A 20,899-nucleotide genomic window follows, 5' to 3' on the forward strand; every position below is an offset into this window, starting at 1 on the left:
GTTTGGTGTTATTTTTCAGTTGAATAATGATTTGGTGTTGATGCAAGCAAGTAATGTTGCAATCATCTTTGACGGGCACCGAAGTCACAGGGTCAGAATAACTGACCGATCTTCAGCGGAGCCCAGAGCACACGCGTCCTTGCCGCTGGATCCGGCCCGCTCAACCCCCGCCGCCGCCGTCGCGTCCGGCATGCCCGAGCTCGCAGCCGGCGATCCGCGCAACGGAGGAGCCGGCGGCGGTGGCTCCTTGTGCACGACGAGCTGGTGGTGCTGCTGCTGCAGAGCTGCGACGCGCTGACGCGGGTGGGACGTGCCCCCGAAGCAGCGCGAGAGGCGGCGGAGCATGGACGGAGGAGCGTGGCGGTTCGGTCGCGCAACAGGAGGCCCAGCTTTCCGTAACCCTTGGGATCTTCCCGTCTCGTATTAAACGTGGCAACGGTTCGTCCCTAGATCCCCGTAACCCCAAGCGGTACCCGGAGATTTGCGCCCTGATCCTGATCGATCAAAAGGACTCGACGCCCCCGCCGCCGCACGCCGCCGCCCCGATCGATCGCGCCGCCGCCCGCGCCAGGGAGAGGTGCTCATCGCGCATTCCGCGCCCGCTCGCCTCGCCCCCTCTGTCTGGTTCGTCTGTGCTTCCTCGGCCCCTCCTTAGCCCCCCTGCAGCTCAGGCCTGCTTCCCTCGCGGACGAAAGGTATGGGACCCGAAATCTACACGTCGTGAACCCTAAACCCTAGAAGTTTGAGCTGTGTGGGGTCGGTCGCGGTCGTTTACGGACGGATTGTGCTTGCATAGAATGCCTACCTTTGTTTGGGCATGTTGAATTGGGATGAAATTGGTTTGGGCACCCTATTTCCTTTGCCTTGAGTTTTTTTTTGGGGGGGGTCAAATTTGCAGCCCTTGTTGGTTGTATTATGTATACCAGGAAGATTAGGAATCTGACCCCTTCAAGAGAAAAAAAAAGATTAGAGGAATCTGAAGGTAGCACTGTTTTTCAGTGACCTCACAATTTCTGGAATAATTCTTCAAGATGCAAATCTCAGTCTGTGCCCTGTATTTGTCACCTATGCGTTTGTAGATGGGCATAGGATGATTAGAAAGGAAAAACATTATGCTGTTTTGGGCTACTGCATTGGATGCTTTGTATGTCTGGTGATCTAGTCTAGAATCAGAAAATGAGGGTACATGTACCTATCACCTAGGCCCCAGTTGTGGAGTGGGGTAGTAAGGGCATTGGCTATTTAAATGATGAATTTTAAGAGAATGATACAACTTGCCCTTTTCTCCAATATTTGAGAGAACCATCTTTGCTCCGCCTCCGGTACAACATAAATGACACTAGTATTGAGGAGCTAGTTGTCATGTTCTTAACCGATAAGCATAATAATATCACTCTGAAAGTGAGTGTCTGTTTTGTTTTGCCTCTTTCGATGAGTTTACTGCCATGACTTGAAACTTTTTTTAAGTGGTCTTCTTGAATGGAAAATTGAGTGCTCATAATCCTGATTTTTTACTTGCACATTTTGATATTTATAATTGGACTAGAATAGAAAGGTTGTGTGCTATGTTCCCAAAAAGGGATTATACCCACATAATAGAGCCCATGACTCCCCTGTTTGGCAACCAGAGATAAGCACACACCACAGAGAAGTAGGCAACCCTTACATGCTAATTCTAAATGTTTAAATTGTAAATTGTGTTATTTGGATTCGAATTGGACAGAAACAATAGTGAAAATTTGGAGTGTGCTATCCGTGCTTGCATTTTTGCACCCACTCTGCAGAGTATCGTGTATGCTTGGAACTAACAGAATCATACGATGAACTTTCGCAGGCTGATCTGAGTTGGATCATCCTCGGCACTCAACTTCTCTTCAGCAATGGTGTTCTGTGCTCACTGTCAGGATGACTGCCCGTATATACAGGACCCTGACAACGGGATCACGTGAGACCTTCATTTCCTGCTCTTGCACTATTCTTCTAATAATTGCATGCAAAATGCCAAAACCAGTGGGTTACTGTTATAACTTGGCTGTTTTTATCTACTCCTTCCGTTCCAAATCGTAAGGCATGTGACACAAAATCGATATCATTGAACTCATAGTAAGAAATACTATCTCCGTCTCAAAATATAAGGCGTTTAGTTTAGCCTACAAAAACGTCTTATATTTTGAGACAGAGGTAGTTCATACATATGATTGCGATTCTGGCCGGAGGAAGTATTATTTTTTTCTCAATTGATTCCTGTGAACACAGCTTAAACATTTTTTCATCTTGTTCTTATGCTCTTTGCCATGTTGGTTGTCAGATGTTGTGGAATGTGCGGGAAGGTTTTTGATGAGCACATTTTTGAGGTTGGGCCTACTTTTGTCAAGAACTCCTCGGGACAGGTTGGTCTTGGTGCCGCGCTTTATTTATACTAGAAAGAGCCCGTGTGTTGCAACGGTAGAAAAAAATACCACACATCCCTAACACAATAACCATGACTGAAGACCCCAATAGGACCATGTGCATCCCATTTGTGTTGTTCCTTACTCTCCTTCCCACCCTTCTAGGCGGTGGCCTCAGTGCTCACGCAATCATAACGTGTTTGAATTTGGCCAATTCTAAGGTCTCTCTCCCTCTTTGCATAAGATGAGAAATTTGTTTTTTTTCACCTGGAGGTTTTGCCAAGGCGTGCATGCATGGTTATGGATGATTTTTTTCGTCTCCAAACTGATTTTGCTGAGTTGTTGATTTCCAATCCGGATCTATACCGAAAGAAAGACAGATCATGCGCTATTGATTAAGGTTGCACCCTCAATAGTATTTTTAAAATGTTTAACAGGTAAAACAATATCATATTCAGATTCTACACATTTTTCTAATCAATTTCCATATATAACATTTCAAAATTGGAGTTAGGGTTTAAAAGATATGGATATTTTTTTAAAAGCATTTGAATCTGCCCAAAAATAATAGATGGACTGTGGGTTGATTAACCAAAAGATCAGGGTTTTTTTTTGAAAAAAGTGAACCATTTTTCTCCCTTAAAATAGGACCCTGGGTGAATTAACCAAAAGATCAGGGGTTTCTGAAAAAAAGGGCGAATCGTTTTTTCTCACTTAAAATAGGACTGTGCGTTGATTTCGAAGAACAGGGTGTTTTCTGCAAAAATCACGATGGATGGCAGAAGCATTCCTCCCTTTATTAGTAGGTTATTATTATTATTATTATTATTATTATTTATATTTGGTTTCTTTATTTGGATTTGTAACTGTTGGTTGATTTGTTTTGAATGTGAATAGAGCGAAATAGCTGGAAAAATAATTGAAGGCGTTGGGAGTGGCTGTTCGATATCCCGTGAAAGAACTGAAGCAAAAGGCATCTCTTCATTGCATTTCTTATATCTTATCTCATTATGCACACTTAGGATTTATGATGTGCTTTATTTCACCAGGGAGAGATGAGATTTGGCAGATTGTCCATGGCTTGCATGTGAGCGGTGGAGATGATATCATTTGCACTGCTCATAACTTTTATAAAGTATGAATCTTTGTTATCACACAAAACATTGTCCTTCCAAAAATGGCAGGGTATTTTCCAATGCTGATATTTATTCATTTAAATGTAGCTAGCTCTTGATAATGACTTTACTAAGGGACGTCGAACAAGTCACGTTGCAGCCGCTTGTCTTTACATTGCCTGCCGGTAAGCTATCACCTAATTACTCCCTTGCTTTATTGAAAACATAGTTAAAAAACGCTAGGCGTTAATTGTGCATTTTGTCACCGCCTTGCGCTTTTCCGACCAAAGCGCACGGTTATGCGCCAGGCGTGCCTTTTTTTAACTATGTTGAAACCGTTCCTATCCATTGGGCTTATTTCTTGTTCAAACATGACCTTCTCCCTTTGCACTTATGGGTGGGCCTTTTAGTATTCTGTGTTGTATTTGTTAGGATATGGCCTCTGCTGGGGTTCATTTATGTCTGCTTTGTTTGATGCCAGAATTTGGCTTGGCAATGCTTGGGTAAGCCCCAAAAAATTGCTACCAAATTGCCTTGCCAACCTTGAAAAAGTTGCTCTTGCCAAATATTGGCTTTCAAACGAAGGATGCCTTTAAGTTCGTAGTGAAAACCTGCAGAAGTGTGCCTTTATAGTAGTTTTCAAAATGTAATAGAATGCCATATTGTGCCTTGGACTTGTGAGGTTCATCAAAGAGCGATAAATAAAACCAAAATGGCAAGACTTCAAGTGTGTAAACTACAAGACTTCTAAGCTTCTCCAGAAATATGCATGCAAAATTCTGCTAGGTTCACACACTATTTTCTTCTAAAGTTTAGGAATGACCAACTATTGTTTCTAGTTTGTTACGTTACAAACTGCAATTTCAAGGCAACTCTCATCCATACTGGTTAAGCCATTTTTGACTTTGACCATCATTATCTAAGATGGTAGGTATCTACCCTATCCACATGAAACTGTTTCCAATAGATTCATCAGGAAATGCACTTTTGTAGTACTCCCTCCGTCCCAAAATAAGTGCCTCAAGCTTAGTACAACTTTGTATTAGTGTTAGTACAAAGTTGAGACACTTATTTTGAGACGGAGGGAGTATATGCTTTATATGATTCTAATTAACATTTTTTGTGATAGAAATTAGCAGTCAAAGTGGTGCTTTGGACTTAGGTCAAGTCCAATAGAAGGCACACTACATGCTTATGTTTCAGTGTTTATTGCTGTCCTAAAAATAATCAATTTTTCTGCTTTCTTCTGTTTTTTCCTTTCTCTGAAATCTGTTGTCCTTTTATGCTTGTGTTGGTGTTTCCCTGTACATTGATTGTCCTTTTGGTATCATCAAGGAAGTGTGCATATTTTAAATACTTGTTTTTTCAGGCGAGGTGAAAAACCTTATCTTCTTATTGATTTCTCAGACCATTTGCAAATAAGTGTGTAAGTACTCGCACTCTCATGCCCTCTATCTTGCACCCCTCATTGAAAGGGCTCATCTTAATTTATGTTTCAGTTATGTCCTAGGTGGTGTTTTTCTGCAGCTTTGCCAGGTTTTGTTACTCGGAGAACACCCAATTGTTCAAAAGCTTGTAGATCCTAGCCTTTTCATTCATCGTTTTACTGAACGTAAGTTGACGTACATGTGCATTCTTATATAATATACGCAATGCTTCTAGCTACATACAAGATACTTATTTACATCAAGGATTGTCAGAGCATTCACAATTCTTCACGTTCCTTTTCTGTTTCTGTTGTGATAAGGTAGTTCTTTGTGGGTTATGCCAGGATGGTTGACCCTTACCTTTCGTTGTATGAGATTTCAGACATGTTTGGATATCGAGACTGGACTTTCAGCTCCCGGGTGCAGGGGCACCCTCATGAACAGTAAATTCAGAACAATATGAAAAAAAAACTGAAACTTTGGGGGATCAAATATGATCAAACTTCAACATTCATACAAAGTTCTAGCATAAAGAAACATTCGTGGAGCCCTCACAAAAAAAATCAAAATCAGTGTTCAAAGTTATGTGTACTTTTGAGCAGTAATTTTTTTTTGTGAGAGTTCCTCGAGTGTTGTTTCTGGCTGAAAAATCGCAAGAACATCAAAAGTTTGATCATATTTGATCCCTCAAAATTCCACATTTTTACGATTTTCTTTTCATATCGTTTTGAAGTTACTGTTCATGAGGGTGCTCCTGCACCCGGGAGCTGTAAGCCCAGATGCTCCAGATGGATCTACTTTTTTTTTGCAGGGTCCAGATGGATCTACTTACACAAGAGTTGTATCCAGAACGTCTTTCCTTTGTAGTTTTGTACTACTCCCTCCGTCCGGAAATACTTGTCATCAAAATGGATAAAACGGGATGTATCTAGACGTATTTTAGTTCTAGATACATCCTTTTTTCTCCATTTTGATGACAAGTATTTTCGGACGGAGGGAGTAGCTATAAAGTAGTGGTGATCTAAAACGTCTTATATTAGTTTACAGAGGGAGTAGTATTTATTGTGCATATGCAGCACTATTGAGAGCCTATGGTGCGTCCTATCCATTTGCTACTTCATGTGCAACCAGCGAGCATGGGACCACAAATAGCGCAGAAATTTCTGAAACATATTTACAGCATTGACAATACATGTCATCTAAGGAACAAATTGTCTTTTTTTATTTCTCAAATGTTCCTTGAATTTTGCATCAGAAATTTTGAGATCTTGTTTACTTGGTAGGTGCATCTTTTGTTAATGTGTCAAAATGTATCCCAGTTTTTTGTGACGTTGTGGTGTTGGTAGCATTGAAAGGTAGGAAGCACCAGATGTGTGTAATGTAGGTTCAAATATGAAATGGCACTAATTATGTTTTATCTTTTTCAGGCTGCTGTTGTGCATGTCTGTGAGGCAACACTATTTAAGCGCTTGGTAGAGTTTGAAAATACAGATTCTGGTAGCTTAACGGTATGTATGTGCTCCCCATGAATAGCCAAATGTGGGTTGGCTATTATCAAATGACTCGCATTTTTCTAAAATATAATCATTCTCATCAGTAATTACTTACATCCTATATAAACTCACTGTTTAGAAAGTACTAAGACAAGAAGTTGTCTAACCTAGGCTACATTAAAGTAAACATAGGCTAATCCCTACAAATACAGAAACAAGCAGAACAAGAACTTAGATATCTCTTACACTACTTCAGATCGGCACCGCACTAATCGGCACTTAAATCCCTCTGCTGATGGGTAGGGGCGTAGGGCACCTGTCAGTGACCAAACTTCGGTTGTGTGTCCATCCAAGCACTCCACCCGTCAGTGGACTCAGTCACCAAACTTCGGTTGTGGTCCATCCAAGCACTCCTCCACCCGTCAGTAAAGTGTGAGTTCCATTGACGGGCACTCCAAGTTTGCCCATCGGTGGTGACTTCACCAGTGAACATGCCTGCCCGTCATGGTGTGTTTACCAAAAGTTTTTCAGGATTTTTTTAAATTTATTATTACACATATTTCATATACAATTGTATTCCACATACACTACAACACACGTTCCATATAGATACATATACATTGCACAATTGATCACTACAACAAACATTGCATATTGATTCATCTTAAGAAACAATTCTTAAAAAGAAAAGGTGTACCCAGTGCTGAAAGCTCCCACACAAGATGGGGTTTGGGGAAATGAATTTCTAGACAGCCTTACATAGGTTCCATCAATACATTTCATATGTTCATCAGTACTGATCAGAACTGCCCTTCTAAGAAACAATTCTTACATATGTTCATCAATACATTTCATTCCTTACACTGTGATATTCCAAAAACATCCCTTCCAGGAGCGAAATAAATGAGTACAACCCCAGCAGCTTATAGGTGTGTGCTTAATCGTAGAACTTAGGAAAGAATGGAGCGGGACAATGAGATGTGCTCAAGCGCATCGATCTCGTCGACAAAGATATACTTGATTGCATCTCCCCTCCGTTGTTCTCTAAGTTCCATAGCAAGGCAAGCACCCGTTTTACCATCCTGCAGGTCTTGAAAAATCATGCACTAATCTACCTTCATCTAGCTATCCTACAGATCATACTGATCTATCTAGCTAGGTTATCGTATTTTTGACTTGCTCATCATCACTTGGTGCCTACCAAAAGATATTTTTTACAAGTTATTAGTTACTATGAAACACTAGAAATGCCTCAACTCGATGGCAGCCAACCACATATGCCTTGGCTTGATGGCTCGGACCCACAATAGAGCTACGTCTTGATGACTGGCACAACAAAGCTGAAACAAGGACAAGGCTAGGTGAGCCAGCTCGATTATGAAGGCTTCGCTGGAGGCGCATTGGAATCCGGTGGGCACCGTCATTGCCTTGGCCTTATGGGTGCCGGCACCATGGCCACCCACGTGGCGAATTGAGAGGGATAGACCGGAGCACCGCTGGATCCTGCAGAGGAGGGTTGATGATGCCATGGCCACCCACGTGTTGCGGCTTGGAGAGGACGGGACCGTCGCACCGCCATATCCTGCGTAGTTGGCAAAGGCAAGGATGAAGGCTGTCGCCATGCCTCCGGATCCGGCGTAGCCGAGGATGAGGTGGAGGTGGGCGGGGGGGGGGGGGGGGGGGAGGGGGGGGGGGGGGGGGGGGGGGGGGGGGGGGGGGGGGGGGGGCAAGTTTTTGTAGAGGCGAGGGGTGAGGTATGTAGGCTTTTTTGGCCATCAAAAAAAGGAACATGAGCTTTTTGGGCCTTTTCAGTGACGGGTGACACCCTAGCGACTTTCCTTTCAGTGGAAATTTGTCGCCTGCTGACGAGATGATATCACTGACAGGCACACATGCTTGTCCATCAGTGATGATGGGAGAATCACTGACAGGCAGGCATGTTGTACTCATCAGCGAAGACATGCTGCCAGTAGTGTTGTCGACCAGAGTTGCTGGTCCGCATACTACTGACAGGCACTTTCTGCGCTCGTCAATGGAGATTTCACAATGTTGCGGTGGGCAGTCAGTATGGACGCTGCACGACCATCAGCAATGCACCTCATCTGACAGGAACAGATCGCCTGCCAGTGACCCTTTTTCTATTAACGTTATTTTAGTTTGTTGTGTCATTATTGTGTAATGTTAGTTGATGACCGAGAGACATGAAAATTTCAGGTGACTGAAAATTAGTGAGTGTTATTTTATTTGTTGGCACACCATAATGGCCAGCGGTGCAATATTGTTTGATTGTTCTATTTGGGGAAAGTCACTCAGGCCTTCCATTCTCAAACATACTCAAATTGAGTAACTAAACTATCATCCAGCTGTCATTGAATCGAAGTCATGTGTTTACTTCCTTTCATCTTTTCAGATAGCCAGTTTATATTAGGTAATATTCCTATTTATCTTCTAGACCATTTGTCATTCCCTCTCATTTCTGCGTGCTTCTATCATATCTACTACAAACATATAATTACCTGTCATGACCTCTATGCAGATGATAGCATGCCAACATAAATGTGATGCTTTGTGAACATACCCTCTGTTCGACACCGATACCTGTCAAATCCCATAGCTGATGAATATCTTTCTGTCGCCTATATATCTTTCCCTGTCACAAAGGACACTTTTCTGGGACAAACCAAGTACTTATTTGTCCTGCTGATCGTGGGCGGATTGATGACACTGATCTCCAAGCAGGGGCGGAGCTTTGTTGGGGCTAAACCGGGCCATGGCCCGCCCAGGTTTCTGTGGTTTTTATACCTATATAATGCTATACTTTCTAGCCCATTCAGTTCAGTCCACCACATCCAGGAGTCCAGGCGTGACGATTGATCAAAGCGTCCAATGTCGCTCGAGTGTACAGCATGCGCAAGTAGGAGCAGCAACCGCCAGCCGGCATCTCACGCAAGCGTCTGACAGCCACGACGCACAACTAAAATAGCACAACTTCCTCGCTCCTAATCACACGCGGCACCACTGGTGACTTTGCCGTCCGCCGCCTCCGCCTATGCTGCGCCGCCAGGGCGCTGCTAAAGGCACGTGGCACGACCCACGCGGCACCTCTGCTGACTTTGCCATCCGCTCTCATTGTGGCACCATCCCCTCTTCTTTCTGGGCTCCGGCCTCCGCACTAGCGAGTCCTGGCCTCGGCCATTAGGATCCCGCCAAGGTCTGCTGATGACGCTCAATATGTTCACCCCTCGATGACGGCGTTTCTGTTATCCATTAGTTGAATTGAGCATAATTAATGCATTTTATTAGCAAGTCATATGTGAAAATTTGGAAATAGAAGATAAATAGTTATTCTTCCTTTGTGAATCAGCGGGTGTTGGTACCTAAAGCTTAATGTTCTTTTGTTAAGCGCACTTGAGTTTATGAAGTTCATTGAAACAAGCTTGCCTGACAAGGTAAAAGATGATTATCTTGCCAGTAACTGTTTGTTAAAAATTCAGTGAAAATAAAAATGACTAAGTAGTGACTAATGCCTAAATTTTTTGCGTTGTTCTTTAGCCTGGCCCGCCCAACTTTTTCTTTGAAGCTCCGCCACTGTCTCCAAGGCCATTCTGTTTACGATAGACTGCGAATGCCATTGCCCATCAGGATTAGATATTGGAGGGGCTTCAACATTTAAATCATCAACTGCATTTATAGCTCATACACTAATTTTATGTACAACCTTTTTTTTTGTGAGAACTTAATTTATAGTATACCATCACTTCTAATTTGTATCTTCATGCCCCCATGGTAGATTGAGGATTTTTTGGCAAAGGCTGATGAAGAGACGGTTCCAAATTGTCCAGCCAAGTATGGAGAAGTCCTTTGTGAGCACAAGGGTGCTGAGTATTTTTCTCATGGACTTTGCGAGGAATGCCACTACAATGTAACTCACATTTACTCTGTTTGTAATGCCTTGGTTTTTATGCTTCATTCACCACTGACATGACTTGATTGGTCAGTTCACTGAGCTGTCAGGTGGACTGGAGGGTGGTGCTGACCCTCCAGCTTTTCAGCGAGCTGAAAAAAAAAGACATGATGCTGCTAAAAGAGCTAAGGATTCTTCTGTACTCGACGCAACATTATGTGAGTTACATAGTTCTGATGTTGAGCATAACATCATGAGCCCTGGGAAGGTAGTAGTTTCTGAACATACTTAAACCCATGCTTCTTACCCTATTAATCTGAGAAACTATCTTTTTCAACTGTAATTATCAACTAAGAAATCCCACTCTTATTATCGACTATTTTTAAATTATTGTCATCATTCACCCAAAGCTATTTGAAGATTCTTTTTCATCAGTTGACTGCACATACCCCTCACAAATACATTTTTATTACTTTTGATGTCTATTAATTACATTGATGACTTGTTTTCCTTTTTGTTACAAGAAACATTCAAGTTTCATCTTTACATCTAGATTATATTCCTGAACTGTAGCTTGGAGCTTGAGAGTGAGGTTTCTAAGTAATCTCAGAGTTTTCCTTGCTATCTCACAAAACTCTTTGCTGACAAGCATCTCAAATCATCTAGTGCTGAAACAGCTTAAAAAAATAAGGGCAGCCCGGTGCATGTAGCTCCTGCTTGCGCAGGGTCCGACCGACCCGTGACCGCATGGTCACAAGGCAGCAGCTTTACCACTGCACCAAGGCTCCCCTTGTAACTGCTTCTCTTTATTTATACATTTGTACTCTACCTTTTGTTGTGCTCAAAGGGTGTCGCAGGATGGGAAAAATATATAGCCATTACATCCAAACCTGGAATTTACCAGACTAGCGGTCTTGTTGGTGCAATCTTTTAATGGAATATTTGAACCGGCATAATCTATTTTTATTGCTCAACTTTGGCATTTGTTGTATTGCGCTAACATCATGTACTCCCTCCCTTCCATAATCTAGTGCGTATAGGTTTTTTCAAAAGTCAAACATTACAAACTTTGACCATGTTTTATAGACAAAAATATGAACATTTAAAATACCAAATGCATATCATTGAAACATCATCAGTTATATTTCCATGTTGTATATGTTTGGAATTGTATATATAAATTGTTTTCCTGTAAACTCGGTCAAAGTTTGCTAGTTTGACTTTTCAGAAAATCTATACGCACTACATTTTGGAACGGAGGGAGTATAAGATATCTCTTTAATACATCTGCACTAGGTCTAGTTGTTTCCCTTATAGTTGATTCAGTGTGCTTGATGTGCGTTTGTACGTCTAGTGACTCAGTTTGACTTCTTTGAACAGAACTGTGTAGGCAAATCTTCGACAGGTAGTTCCAGTCAAACTGCAAATGATTTTGAAGCTCCCATCAATCCTGAAGTGGAAGGTTTGTTGGTTCCTGTAATATGATAGTGCTCTGCAACAATAATGTCCTTTCCCCTTTTTGGTTTGTACTGCCAAGCTGATGGCTAATCAACTTGCTGATGTTATGTTGCACCCTTAGGTGAAAATGGTAAAGCTGATTCTGATCCTGGAAATCTTTCTGATATTGATGATGTGGAGGTATTTTTTATCCATGAGATGTTTCTGATATTGTTAGAGCCTGAGATATGACTGTTCATTCTGATTTCCTGTAATTATATTTGGCAAAATTGCAGGTTGACGGGTATCTTCACAATGAGGAAGAAACACAGAACAAAAAGATTATCTGGGAGGAAATGAACAAAGAATACCTAGAGGTAGTTATCATAATGGGGCAGTTTCTTGTCCTGACAACAGGGTGTAAATATATGCTGACCTCTTTTACAGGAACAAGCTGCAAAGGAAGCTTTAGCGGCTGAATTGGCAGCGAGAGGTATATCTGTTGGAGAGGGACGACCGAAGGTATGAAATGTTTCTAGTGTAGCCCAAGCGTCCTGTGTACACATCTTTACTATTTTCGGTACAGTTCATGATTAGCCAGGGATGTCTTTTTAAATGTAGAAACGGAAACGTAAGGAGGACAAGAACTCCACACCTGCTGAAACACCAGCAGAAGCAACATGCAACATGTTGAAACGGAAGGTACTGGACCTTTTGTACAGCAATAGACATCCAAAATATATGTCATGTGACTATTATAGTTACACGTTAAACTTTGCGTGCAGACGAACTAGTAGCATTTAACGTGTGACATTGCTCCTTCTGCAGGGACTTGGGTCAAAAATCAATGTTGAAGCCATTAGTGGATTGTACAACGTATGTTTTTGCCTTTTATGTTCACTGGAGCTTGGATTTCTGTATCATAAAATTCATGCAATGTTCTTTTGTAAATGCTCCAACATCAAAATAAATATCTTGTTTAGTTGTTATATTTGCTGTCATTCAAATGCTTACTGAGATTCTGCGTGCAGACTGAAGATGAAGTTAGCAAAGCAAATGGCAAAGATGACCTACACTTTGACGAGGAATATGAACACAATGTCGGTTATGGTGAAACATTTGATGCTAGTTATGACTATGGTCACGATGCTGATTACAACTACGAAGGCTACATTGATGAGGGTGGTGGCGGAGGCTATGATGATTGTCATGACGCTGATTACTAGTAGCAGTTTTCTGCAGAGTGGCAACCTGACCAAGATCTGTTCCGACTACCAAGGCGAACTGAAAATCTTATTCTACCTATACCAAGGACTTAAGTTATAGTAGATGCATAAACTGACACCGAATCTAGATTTGTGGACCACAGTAAGACTGCTCTCTTAGAAAAAGTTTCCGGTGCAAAGTTCTAAAAAGATGAGTAATCCACAATAAGACTGAAGAGACCAATTCCTTTCCCCGGGACCAATTTCTTTGTATCTTTTAAAACATCATCTGAAATAACAGTTACATCATTTATGAGCATGAGTGCAATTTCATTGAAAGGCTCCTCAAACCAATCGAAAGTCAAAGAAAATCTAGCCAATCTAGCAAGCTCATGAGCAAACTTATTAGCTCAGAGAGTATATTACAATGTTTGAACCTAGAGATAGGAAAATCACAAACAATATAATAGCAATTGTTGAAAACTGTCGCTGCCGCTCCTGCATGTTGACCTCCATTCCTAGTGGTGTCAATGACATCCAAATTGTCATAGTTAAGAAGTTGATTATAACCTGCCCTTTGGGAAGGGGTAATCCTAATTTGGGAGCCTCTCACCCCGTCAATTTTGCAATTCCCCATAGCAATGATTTTTTTCCCCGTTAGTACCGCCCCGTTGTGTTCAAAAGATGCATCAACATTAAGTTTTACAAAAACCAATGGATTGGTGGATCAACCCTTCCTTTTTCATTGTAGCCTATGGAGAGGAAGCAGTGAGAGCACGAATCTATCTGAAAAGCATCTTGAACAATCTCCTCATGAACTAGTTTATGCCTTTCCCACCATAAATACCAAGTAGTAATGGTGATTATTTCGTGGGGATTTTGAATACCCATAACAGACAACTCCTGGTCTCACAAAAGCAAGAACTCTAGAACCACCTCATCAGTACGATCGTTTTCACGTGTTCAATAATATCATTCATCCTAACCTTCTCCAACCCTTTGTTGCTAAGTGCTTTGTATCTTCTGGCCCAGAAGAACAAGGACATTGGGGCAAGACCTTCATATGTCTATTGGCAAGCGTGCAGATACGCAAACTAAAAAAAATTAACCTTTGTCAGGCACGCTAGCTTCTAAATCTTACACCAAATAAGGTTAACTTTGGTTTGTCCCATACCATTAGTACATGTAGTTTTCTCCAATGTTAATGATCCCATTCCATGATATAAGCTAATCAAACCGAAAACATCCCACTTTTCGTGTAGCTCCAAGAGGTAAAATCCGACATGTCATGCTAAGGAAGAGGGATAGCAAGAACTTGTTGTCGCAGGAGGGCTGAATCTGGCGAGCCGCCACCGCATTATCGCCGGAGATGCCTCTGGATGCCCGTCGATGTAGATTGCACGGGTGCGCCCGCCAAAAGCAGAACGTGGGGATGAGTAACCTCTGTGCAGGGGGGGGGCACCCGCCCTGGATGCTGGAGAGAAGCCATCAGTTGAAGCTCGCGACGAGGCGGCAGATTCTAAGCCGCGCAACAGGGGGCCCTAGCCTCACGAACCGCGAGCGCCCACCATCGAGCAAGAAGATGGCCCCATTGCCGCTACGTTTTGCCGCGTGTGCTTATCCCGGCGGCATCCTCAGGCGATGGCAAATGGGAGAGAGGCAAGAGAGGAGTGATGCAATACGTGGGTGGGATGGTCTCTCTGGACTGTTTTCATTCATTTCCATCATCATTATATCTCTATCTCATGGTGTACCTCTTCTGAACCAATCAATTCATCTACAACGCATAATGCATGATGATCAACACGCCAACAATAAAGAAGGGAACATCAAACATATGCATTTGCAATAGTTGTCCTCACTCTCCATGGCCCATATGGGGCACAACTAATTCTTAGAATCGGCAACCAAAAATTGCGTAACTTGAAACAAAACCATGCGACCAGACAAAGCCATTGGTGCTTGCAGAAAAGTACCACATCATGAAATAATTGCCACGTCCCCGCAAAACAAGAAATAATTGCCACGATATTGTCATAAGAAAGAGTTGATTATTTTATGCAATGGAAAGTCAAAAGTCAAAACCATTGGGAAGAAATCATAAAAATAAAGAATGTCCTGTTTGTTGGTTTCGCATCCTCTGCCTTCTCCCATAGATATTTTTTTCCAAACCACGCGATAACCTCCATTAGTTTTTTCCAAGCCGCCCCCACATCCTCGTTTACGAAAAAAGGATCCCTTGCAAAACAACCAACACAAAATCAAATAAATCGCCAATAGCAAGAAATCCATTGCAAGCAAACAACAAAATCAACTCACATAGTTGTACATACACAATCTCAATCAAATCATATATTTCTTTAGGTGCCTATGGACTCTTCCCCCACAACATATCTCAATCTTAACCCAATCAAGACAAAAAAAAAATCTACGTTGAACCACTAGAATAAAGTTGCTCCGTTTCAATGCACGAGTATTTAGCTAGTACCTATAAACGTGCAGTAAAAGTCATTAATTCTCTGATCTCTAGCAACACACTGCAACAAACTACATGTAGATGTATGAAAAAAAAACATCTTTCAAGCCCCCGACAAAAAAAACATCTTTCAAGAAAATAAAGCTACGACTGCAATGCCAAACAAGAGAGGTTTTCAGGAATAAACATGCTATATTTCTTGACATTGTTTGTTTTCAGGTTGCTTACCACATGGGCCATGTGGTAAACATGCTATAAATAAGCAAAATTAAACTCTCAAGCTGTTCTAGGGAAATCCCTATTCGCCGCTCGCTGCGGCAAAATGTCGGGCTACCGCACAGGGCAGCGCAGCCAGCGACAAACCTGGGCCGGCCCACTAATACATATTGCGTCCAACCGGTTTTGGGAACTTTCTAGAAGGTTCCCTGAACCGGGTTTTTGCCTGTATCGTTTCTTCTGGTTCTTTTTCGGCTTTCTATTGTTTTTTCATTTCTCTTTTTTTGTTCCTGTTTCTTTTTCATATTTTTCGTTTTTGTTTTTTGTTTCATTTTCTTTTTCAAGTTTATTTTTCTTTCTCAGAACTTGTTCGCGGTTTTACAAAAAATTTATGATTTTCTTTTTTATTTATTTTCTTTTCTTATCATTTTTTTTAAATCGAAAAATTTAAAGTTTGTTCGTGTTTCCAAAAAATGTTCTAAAAATTCAAAATCTGTTCTCGTTACACAAAAAGGTACAAATCTTTCAAAATTCAGACCGGATTTCAATTTTTTGTTCACACATTCAAAAAATGTTCGCGTTTCCAAATTTGTTCGGAATTTTTCAAAATTGTTCTTCGTTTCAAAATATGTTCTCAAAATTCAAAAAATGTTCGTACTTTAAAAAATTGTTTGCGCTTCCAAATTTGTTCAGGATTTTTCAAAAAATTTCTCTGTTTCAAATTTGTTCTCAAGATTCAAAAAATGTTTGGGAATTGAAAAAAATGTTCCAGCTTTCCTAATTTGTTCACAAATTCAATAATAGTTCATGTTTTTCAATTTTGTTCACAAATTCAAAAAATGTTCTGGAAGTTTTAAAAAGTAAACATTTTTATTTTTTGTTCACAAATTCAAGAAATGTTCCCTTTTTCAAGTTTGTTCACATCATTAAAATGTTCCTGTTTTACAAAAATTGTACGAAAATTCGAAAAATGTTTTTATTTTGAAGAAAATATTCATAATTTCGAAAAATTCAGTTGTAGGAGGTCGTTGATTCGACCCAATAAATGGACTGTAGGATTTTTTGCGGATTAATGTTTAAGTTTAGTCTCTGTTGTCTACGTCTTTAACTGTCGCACTGCAATTGGACATGAGATGGTCTGTGTCGCAGTGGTTTGCACGGCAAGCGAATTTGTGCGAAGTCTCGTGTTTGAGCTACAGCGCTAGCGTGATTTTCGTTTTTTGCGATTTTTCATGTCGGGAACGTGCCGCCGCGTGCCACTGTAAATGGGCCGGCCCACGCTAGCCGCTCCTGTGCGAAGTGCCAGCACTTTGCCGCAGCGAGCGGCCTATAGGAGCTCCCCTGTTCTAGCTCCCATCTTTTTTTCTTTCTTTCTTTCAATTTAGACCGGTTCCCTGGAGCCCAGCCCAAGCGAGCGTAATTCTTTTTTTGAGGTGAAGCGAGCGTACATTTGCGTCCGGTAGAAGTAGTGGGCCGCAATTCTCCTCCTAGCCGAACCCACCAACAGCCCAAGCGAGTGTACCTGCCGTGAAACAAAAATCTTGAGCACCGCCGAGGAGTGGAAAGAAACCCCCAAATCGCATCGCCTCCTCCTCCCACGCCAGCCGGAATCCTCCTCCGCAGCCGCCTACGGTACCTCAGTCGAGCTCCTTCTTCCCCACTCCGGGCGAAATTTCTCTCTCCGTGAACTCGTAAGAGGTCGGCGTTTGCGGGCGCGGGGGATACGCCGGAGTCAGAGCATCCGCGGCGACCGGAGACCAAGGAGGAGGAAGGCGAGGAAGGTGCGGGCGCGTTGAAGGCGAATTCGCCATCCTTCCGGCGCCGTGAGGTGACCTGCGCGCGGCGGAGCTGGGCGTCCACTCAGCCACTCAGGTAACACGACGAGCCTTGTACTACGAGATCTTTTTAGTCTCACACATCGCCAAGCGACTAGGGATCCCACCAGTTTAGACTTTAGAGGCTTTGGGTTAGAGGGGCGCGGGCAGAGGGGGGAGCTATGCCTCACCAGGACGGTGAGGGGCGGCGGGGCATATCGCTCCCATGATTTTTTTTTTACTTGCACACATTTCGTAGTTGTAGGCAGGCATTTAGATAGTAAACGTCTCCGAGCTGAAATTTCTTTATCCAATGAAGATCACTTGTGTACCTCACCATGCTAAAGATAGATAATACAGTAGAATACTGAATAGTTGGAGAGTAGTGGTGGTGGTGATTATAACGACCAATAAAACACAGAATTAACATTTTCTCGGAGGATCGTGTCTGTTGGGCAAACTAAATGTGAGAAAGTATTTTCTTAAATTTGTAGCTTGCAATTACCCAAAGCAATGGAAAACAAATTATTAGGGATTATGATTGATGGTAATGTTTCTGAAGATGGCTCACAAGCATAGTAGCTAGAGTTTGTTCTAGACAATGATCTCAATTGGATACACATGTACAGTTGCAAATAATTATTAACAGTAGTGTACGTCATACCAATGCATATTAAGCTACTCGTACTTTCTAGAAAGCCTAACATAACTTCCTTTGTGCTTACATCTTTTGTAAGTGTGTAAATGTTAAAATCTACTGCCAGGCTCGTCTAATCTTTAACATCTTCCTGCATGAGATGAGGTAGAACTTAACATCAAGATTTTCATCAAATTTTAAGTGTCCTCAGTCTTTACTGATGTTAAGACACAATGGACTTTTAGAAGCTGGGAGTAAATGAGATTTCAACATAAAGAGTAGTACAAACTAGTGGATTAGCAGATAAAATGGCATATGTTGGTGTGGCAACCATCTATTTTCTGTGCTTATTTGTCAGATTCTTGATCATAGGGTCAGATATTAGTGCATCTTCATTCCTGATTGTTTGCTCCATCAGGTACCATAGTTTAAGGGCAGATGCACGTTGGTTACTGAAGAGACCTGAAACCTCTCTTAGAAAAGAAATAGGACAACTTCTTTGTTTCAAGAGGAGCAACTTGAATCTTAAGTATGCCAAAATTACATTCCACATTTACATAATTGTGTTTACCTTTTGATTATTACATGATGGGTACAGACTGTTCCTTTTGACCCGTGCTTCAAGGTTGAGTAGCGGCGGCTCTGGCAGCGATGGACAGAACAAGCAGTGGAGGTGTCAGAGGGGAAGGCGAGAAGAAGGCGGCTGCAGCATGCGACGTGGAGGCGCTGCGCAAGTGCCTGCAGGAGAACAAGGGTGATCGTGTCAAGTGCCAGGCTCACATCGATGCCTTCCGATCCTCATGTTCTCTCAGCCCCACCACTACCTCCAATGGCCATCCTGCTGTATGATCTTCCACTTCTTGCTCCCAAATCAGAATAATTTCTTTTCACTAACTTTTACCCATGTATTAGTTAAGTAAATCCTTCCTACCCAGATTGACCCAGATTAACAGGTCTTATCTGATACACTATTTTAAACAAATGAAGTTTTCTTCAAGTTAAAAGGCAAACATGGACTCATCTGAAACTTGATTTAGAGCATGACACCGTTGTTTTCAGTGTTAGATTAGTCATCACTCCGAGGTCTTCGAGACAAACGAAATAGCTGCTTTGGGAAGACATCAGTATCAATAAAGCCGATAAACATAGTATGCATGCAGATAGATCCTACATACAGAAAAACAAATCATGTTATCTTGTAACTTCTAAACACACTCTCTGAACCAGTTGGTAGAGTTTCAAGTGCAATTAGGACTGAAACATGATGCTATTTTTCTGGTGCAGGTAAAAAAGGGGATGTGAAACACAATGGTTCTGTTGCTGGTGTAGTTTTACAAGAAACTGCATGGAATACGTATGATGAATAAGGTGACGACTCAAATGCAACATATGTGGATGGTCATGTGAAAGAGGATAATTAGAACTTAGGGTATGTTTGATTTGTAGCCAACATGTACCTTATCAATTTTTTTGGCTGTGACCAAAACTTTGGTCATGGTTTGGATGGTTGTTAACTTTTTGGCATGCCAATGGCTTCATACCACGCTAGTTCATTTTTTCTGCTAATATTGCCCAGCTCATTGGCACACAAAACCTTGACCAAAATTTGGCTAGCCAAATATTTGGTGGGTCAACCCAGGGCTCAAACCAAACTTACCCTAAGACCTAATAATTATCCTATATATGGTATTTGTTGGTGCGGAAAGAACCATTGGCAAAACTCCGAAACTTGATGTCACTATTATCTTCAACGAGTCACTTTTTGCTACAGGCTGTGCTAGGCTATTTCAAAAGTTGGAGTCGGTCTAGTCTAGTGTTTTGCATAATAGGCACCTGATTCAATAAACCTTGTAAGGTATACAAGCTTATCTTTTTTCCTTCTTCCACTTTTCCTTAGGGATTTGGTTGAATAAAATGGTTAGTTGATCACTATCTACTCATACAATACTTGTAGCTAGTTGGTTTATGGTGTTGACATGTTAAAATTACAACACAGAGAGTTGGTTGTTCTTGTGTCACCCTGTTGAGTTTCCAGTCCAGATTCGGGAAGTAGGACCAAATATCTCTGTTTGGGTTCACTCCAAACAATAATAATCTCCTGCTTCAACAATGAAGACGTAAATTCAGTCAGTGAGTCTCCAGCGTTGTGGTTACTTCCTAGAGTTTACTGGTGTCCGGTTTCATCGACCAACGCCTAGGTAGCAATGAGTAGGCTGGTCAGAATTAACTTCACTGTTAAAAGGTGTCATGTGCCTTCTCATCTTAGAAGTGATGATTGGTTTATGTTGGAAGAGTTGTCTTGATTTCGTAGTGGGTTATGAGAGATTCCAGTAGCTTGGCTCCAATCTCTCGGCTGCAGATTTTTCTTCTATGGTACTTGGCTATCTACCTATCTATCTATCTGTCTGTCTGTACCTGGGAAGTTTGCTTCGGCTGCTATGCTGACATGATTCGAGCTTGAGAATTTGGAATTTCAAGTGGCTACAGCGTAGCAACAATGTACATTTCTGTGGACAGGATTTCATTAGAGTAAATTTCAGTACCTGTAATGCGTGCCTTTGAACGAGTTCTCAGAGAAGCACACATTGATCTTCTCTAGATGCCCAATTCGCTTGTGTAGTTCTTTTTGTCTGGCAATTCATTTGATAAGTAGGGTATCTTGGAAACTCACTTTGTTGTCTTGCACAAACTAAGCACACACGGCTGAGTTAAAAGAATATGCAATTGGTCTTAAAATAATGTGTTAACAGTCTCTACGACATTGCATTTAGCAATTGCAGCACTG

At 41.7% G+C, this 20,899-nt stretch overlaps 1 protein-coding gene and 2 long non-coding RNA genes across 3 annotated transcripts; all 3 read left to right on the plus strand.

Moving 5' to 3' along the window:
- The first annotated feature begins 116 nt into the window (after positions 1-116).
- LOC125507082 (transcription factor IIIB 90 kDa subunit-like) lies at positions 117-13,271 on the plus strand. The gene is made up of 14 exons (XM_048671776.1): positions 117-695; positions 1,835-1,945; positions 2,309-2,390; positions 3,288-3,422; positions 6,360-6,440; positions 10,216-10,347; positions 10,424-10,597; positions 11,710-11,791; positions 11,909-11,967; positions 12,063-12,143; positions 12,214-12,288; positions 12,388-12,468; positions 12,595-12,642; positions 12,798-13,271. Exons 2-14 carry the CDS (start codon positions 1,881-1,883, stop codon positions 12,990-12,992), a joined length of 1,290 nt encoding a protein of 429 aa, XP_048527733.1. The 5' UTR covers positions 117-695; positions 1,835-1,880; the 3' UTR covers positions 12,993-13,271.
- On the plus strand, positions 3,413-5,170 carry LOC125556122. Its single transcript, XR_007305015.1, has 4 exons — positions 3,413-3,525; positions 3,614-3,690; positions 4,875-4,931; positions 5,005-5,170. It is a non-coding gene; the product is annotated as an uncharacterized LOC125556122 (long non-coding RNA).
- Positions 13,272-17,206: 3,935 nt separating the features above from the next.
- Positions 17,207-19,680, plus strand: LOC125509436. The gene is made up of 3 exons (XR_007284086.1): positions 17,207-17,535; positions 18,713-18,957; positions 19,399-19,680. It is a non-coding gene; the product is annotated as an uncharacterized LOC125509436 (long non-coding RNA).
- Positions 19,681-20,899: the final 1,219 nt, after the last annotated feature.

This window comes from Triticum urartu, chromosome 5 (genome assembly GCF_003073215.2).
Source record: "Triticum urartu cultivar G1812 chromosome 5, Tu2.1, whole genome shotgun sequence".
NCBI classification, from domain to species: domain Eukaryota; kingdom Viridiplantae; phylum Streptophyta; class Magnoliopsida; order Poales; family Poaceae; genus Triticum; species Triticum urartu.

Coding starts and splice junctions, on each gene's coding strand:
- LOC125507082 (XM_048671776.1), top strand. CDS start 1,881: ATGGTGTTCTGTGCTCACTGTCAGGATGACTGCCCGTATATACAGGAC. Junction 1,946..2,308: donor GACCCTGACAACGGGATCAC/GTGAGACCTTCA, acceptor GTTGGTTGTCAG/ATGTTGTGGAATGTGCGGGA. Junction 12,643..12,797: donor CCATTAGTGGATTGTACAAC/GTATGTTTTTGC, acceptor TTCTGCGTGCAG/ACTGAAGATGAAGTTAGCAA.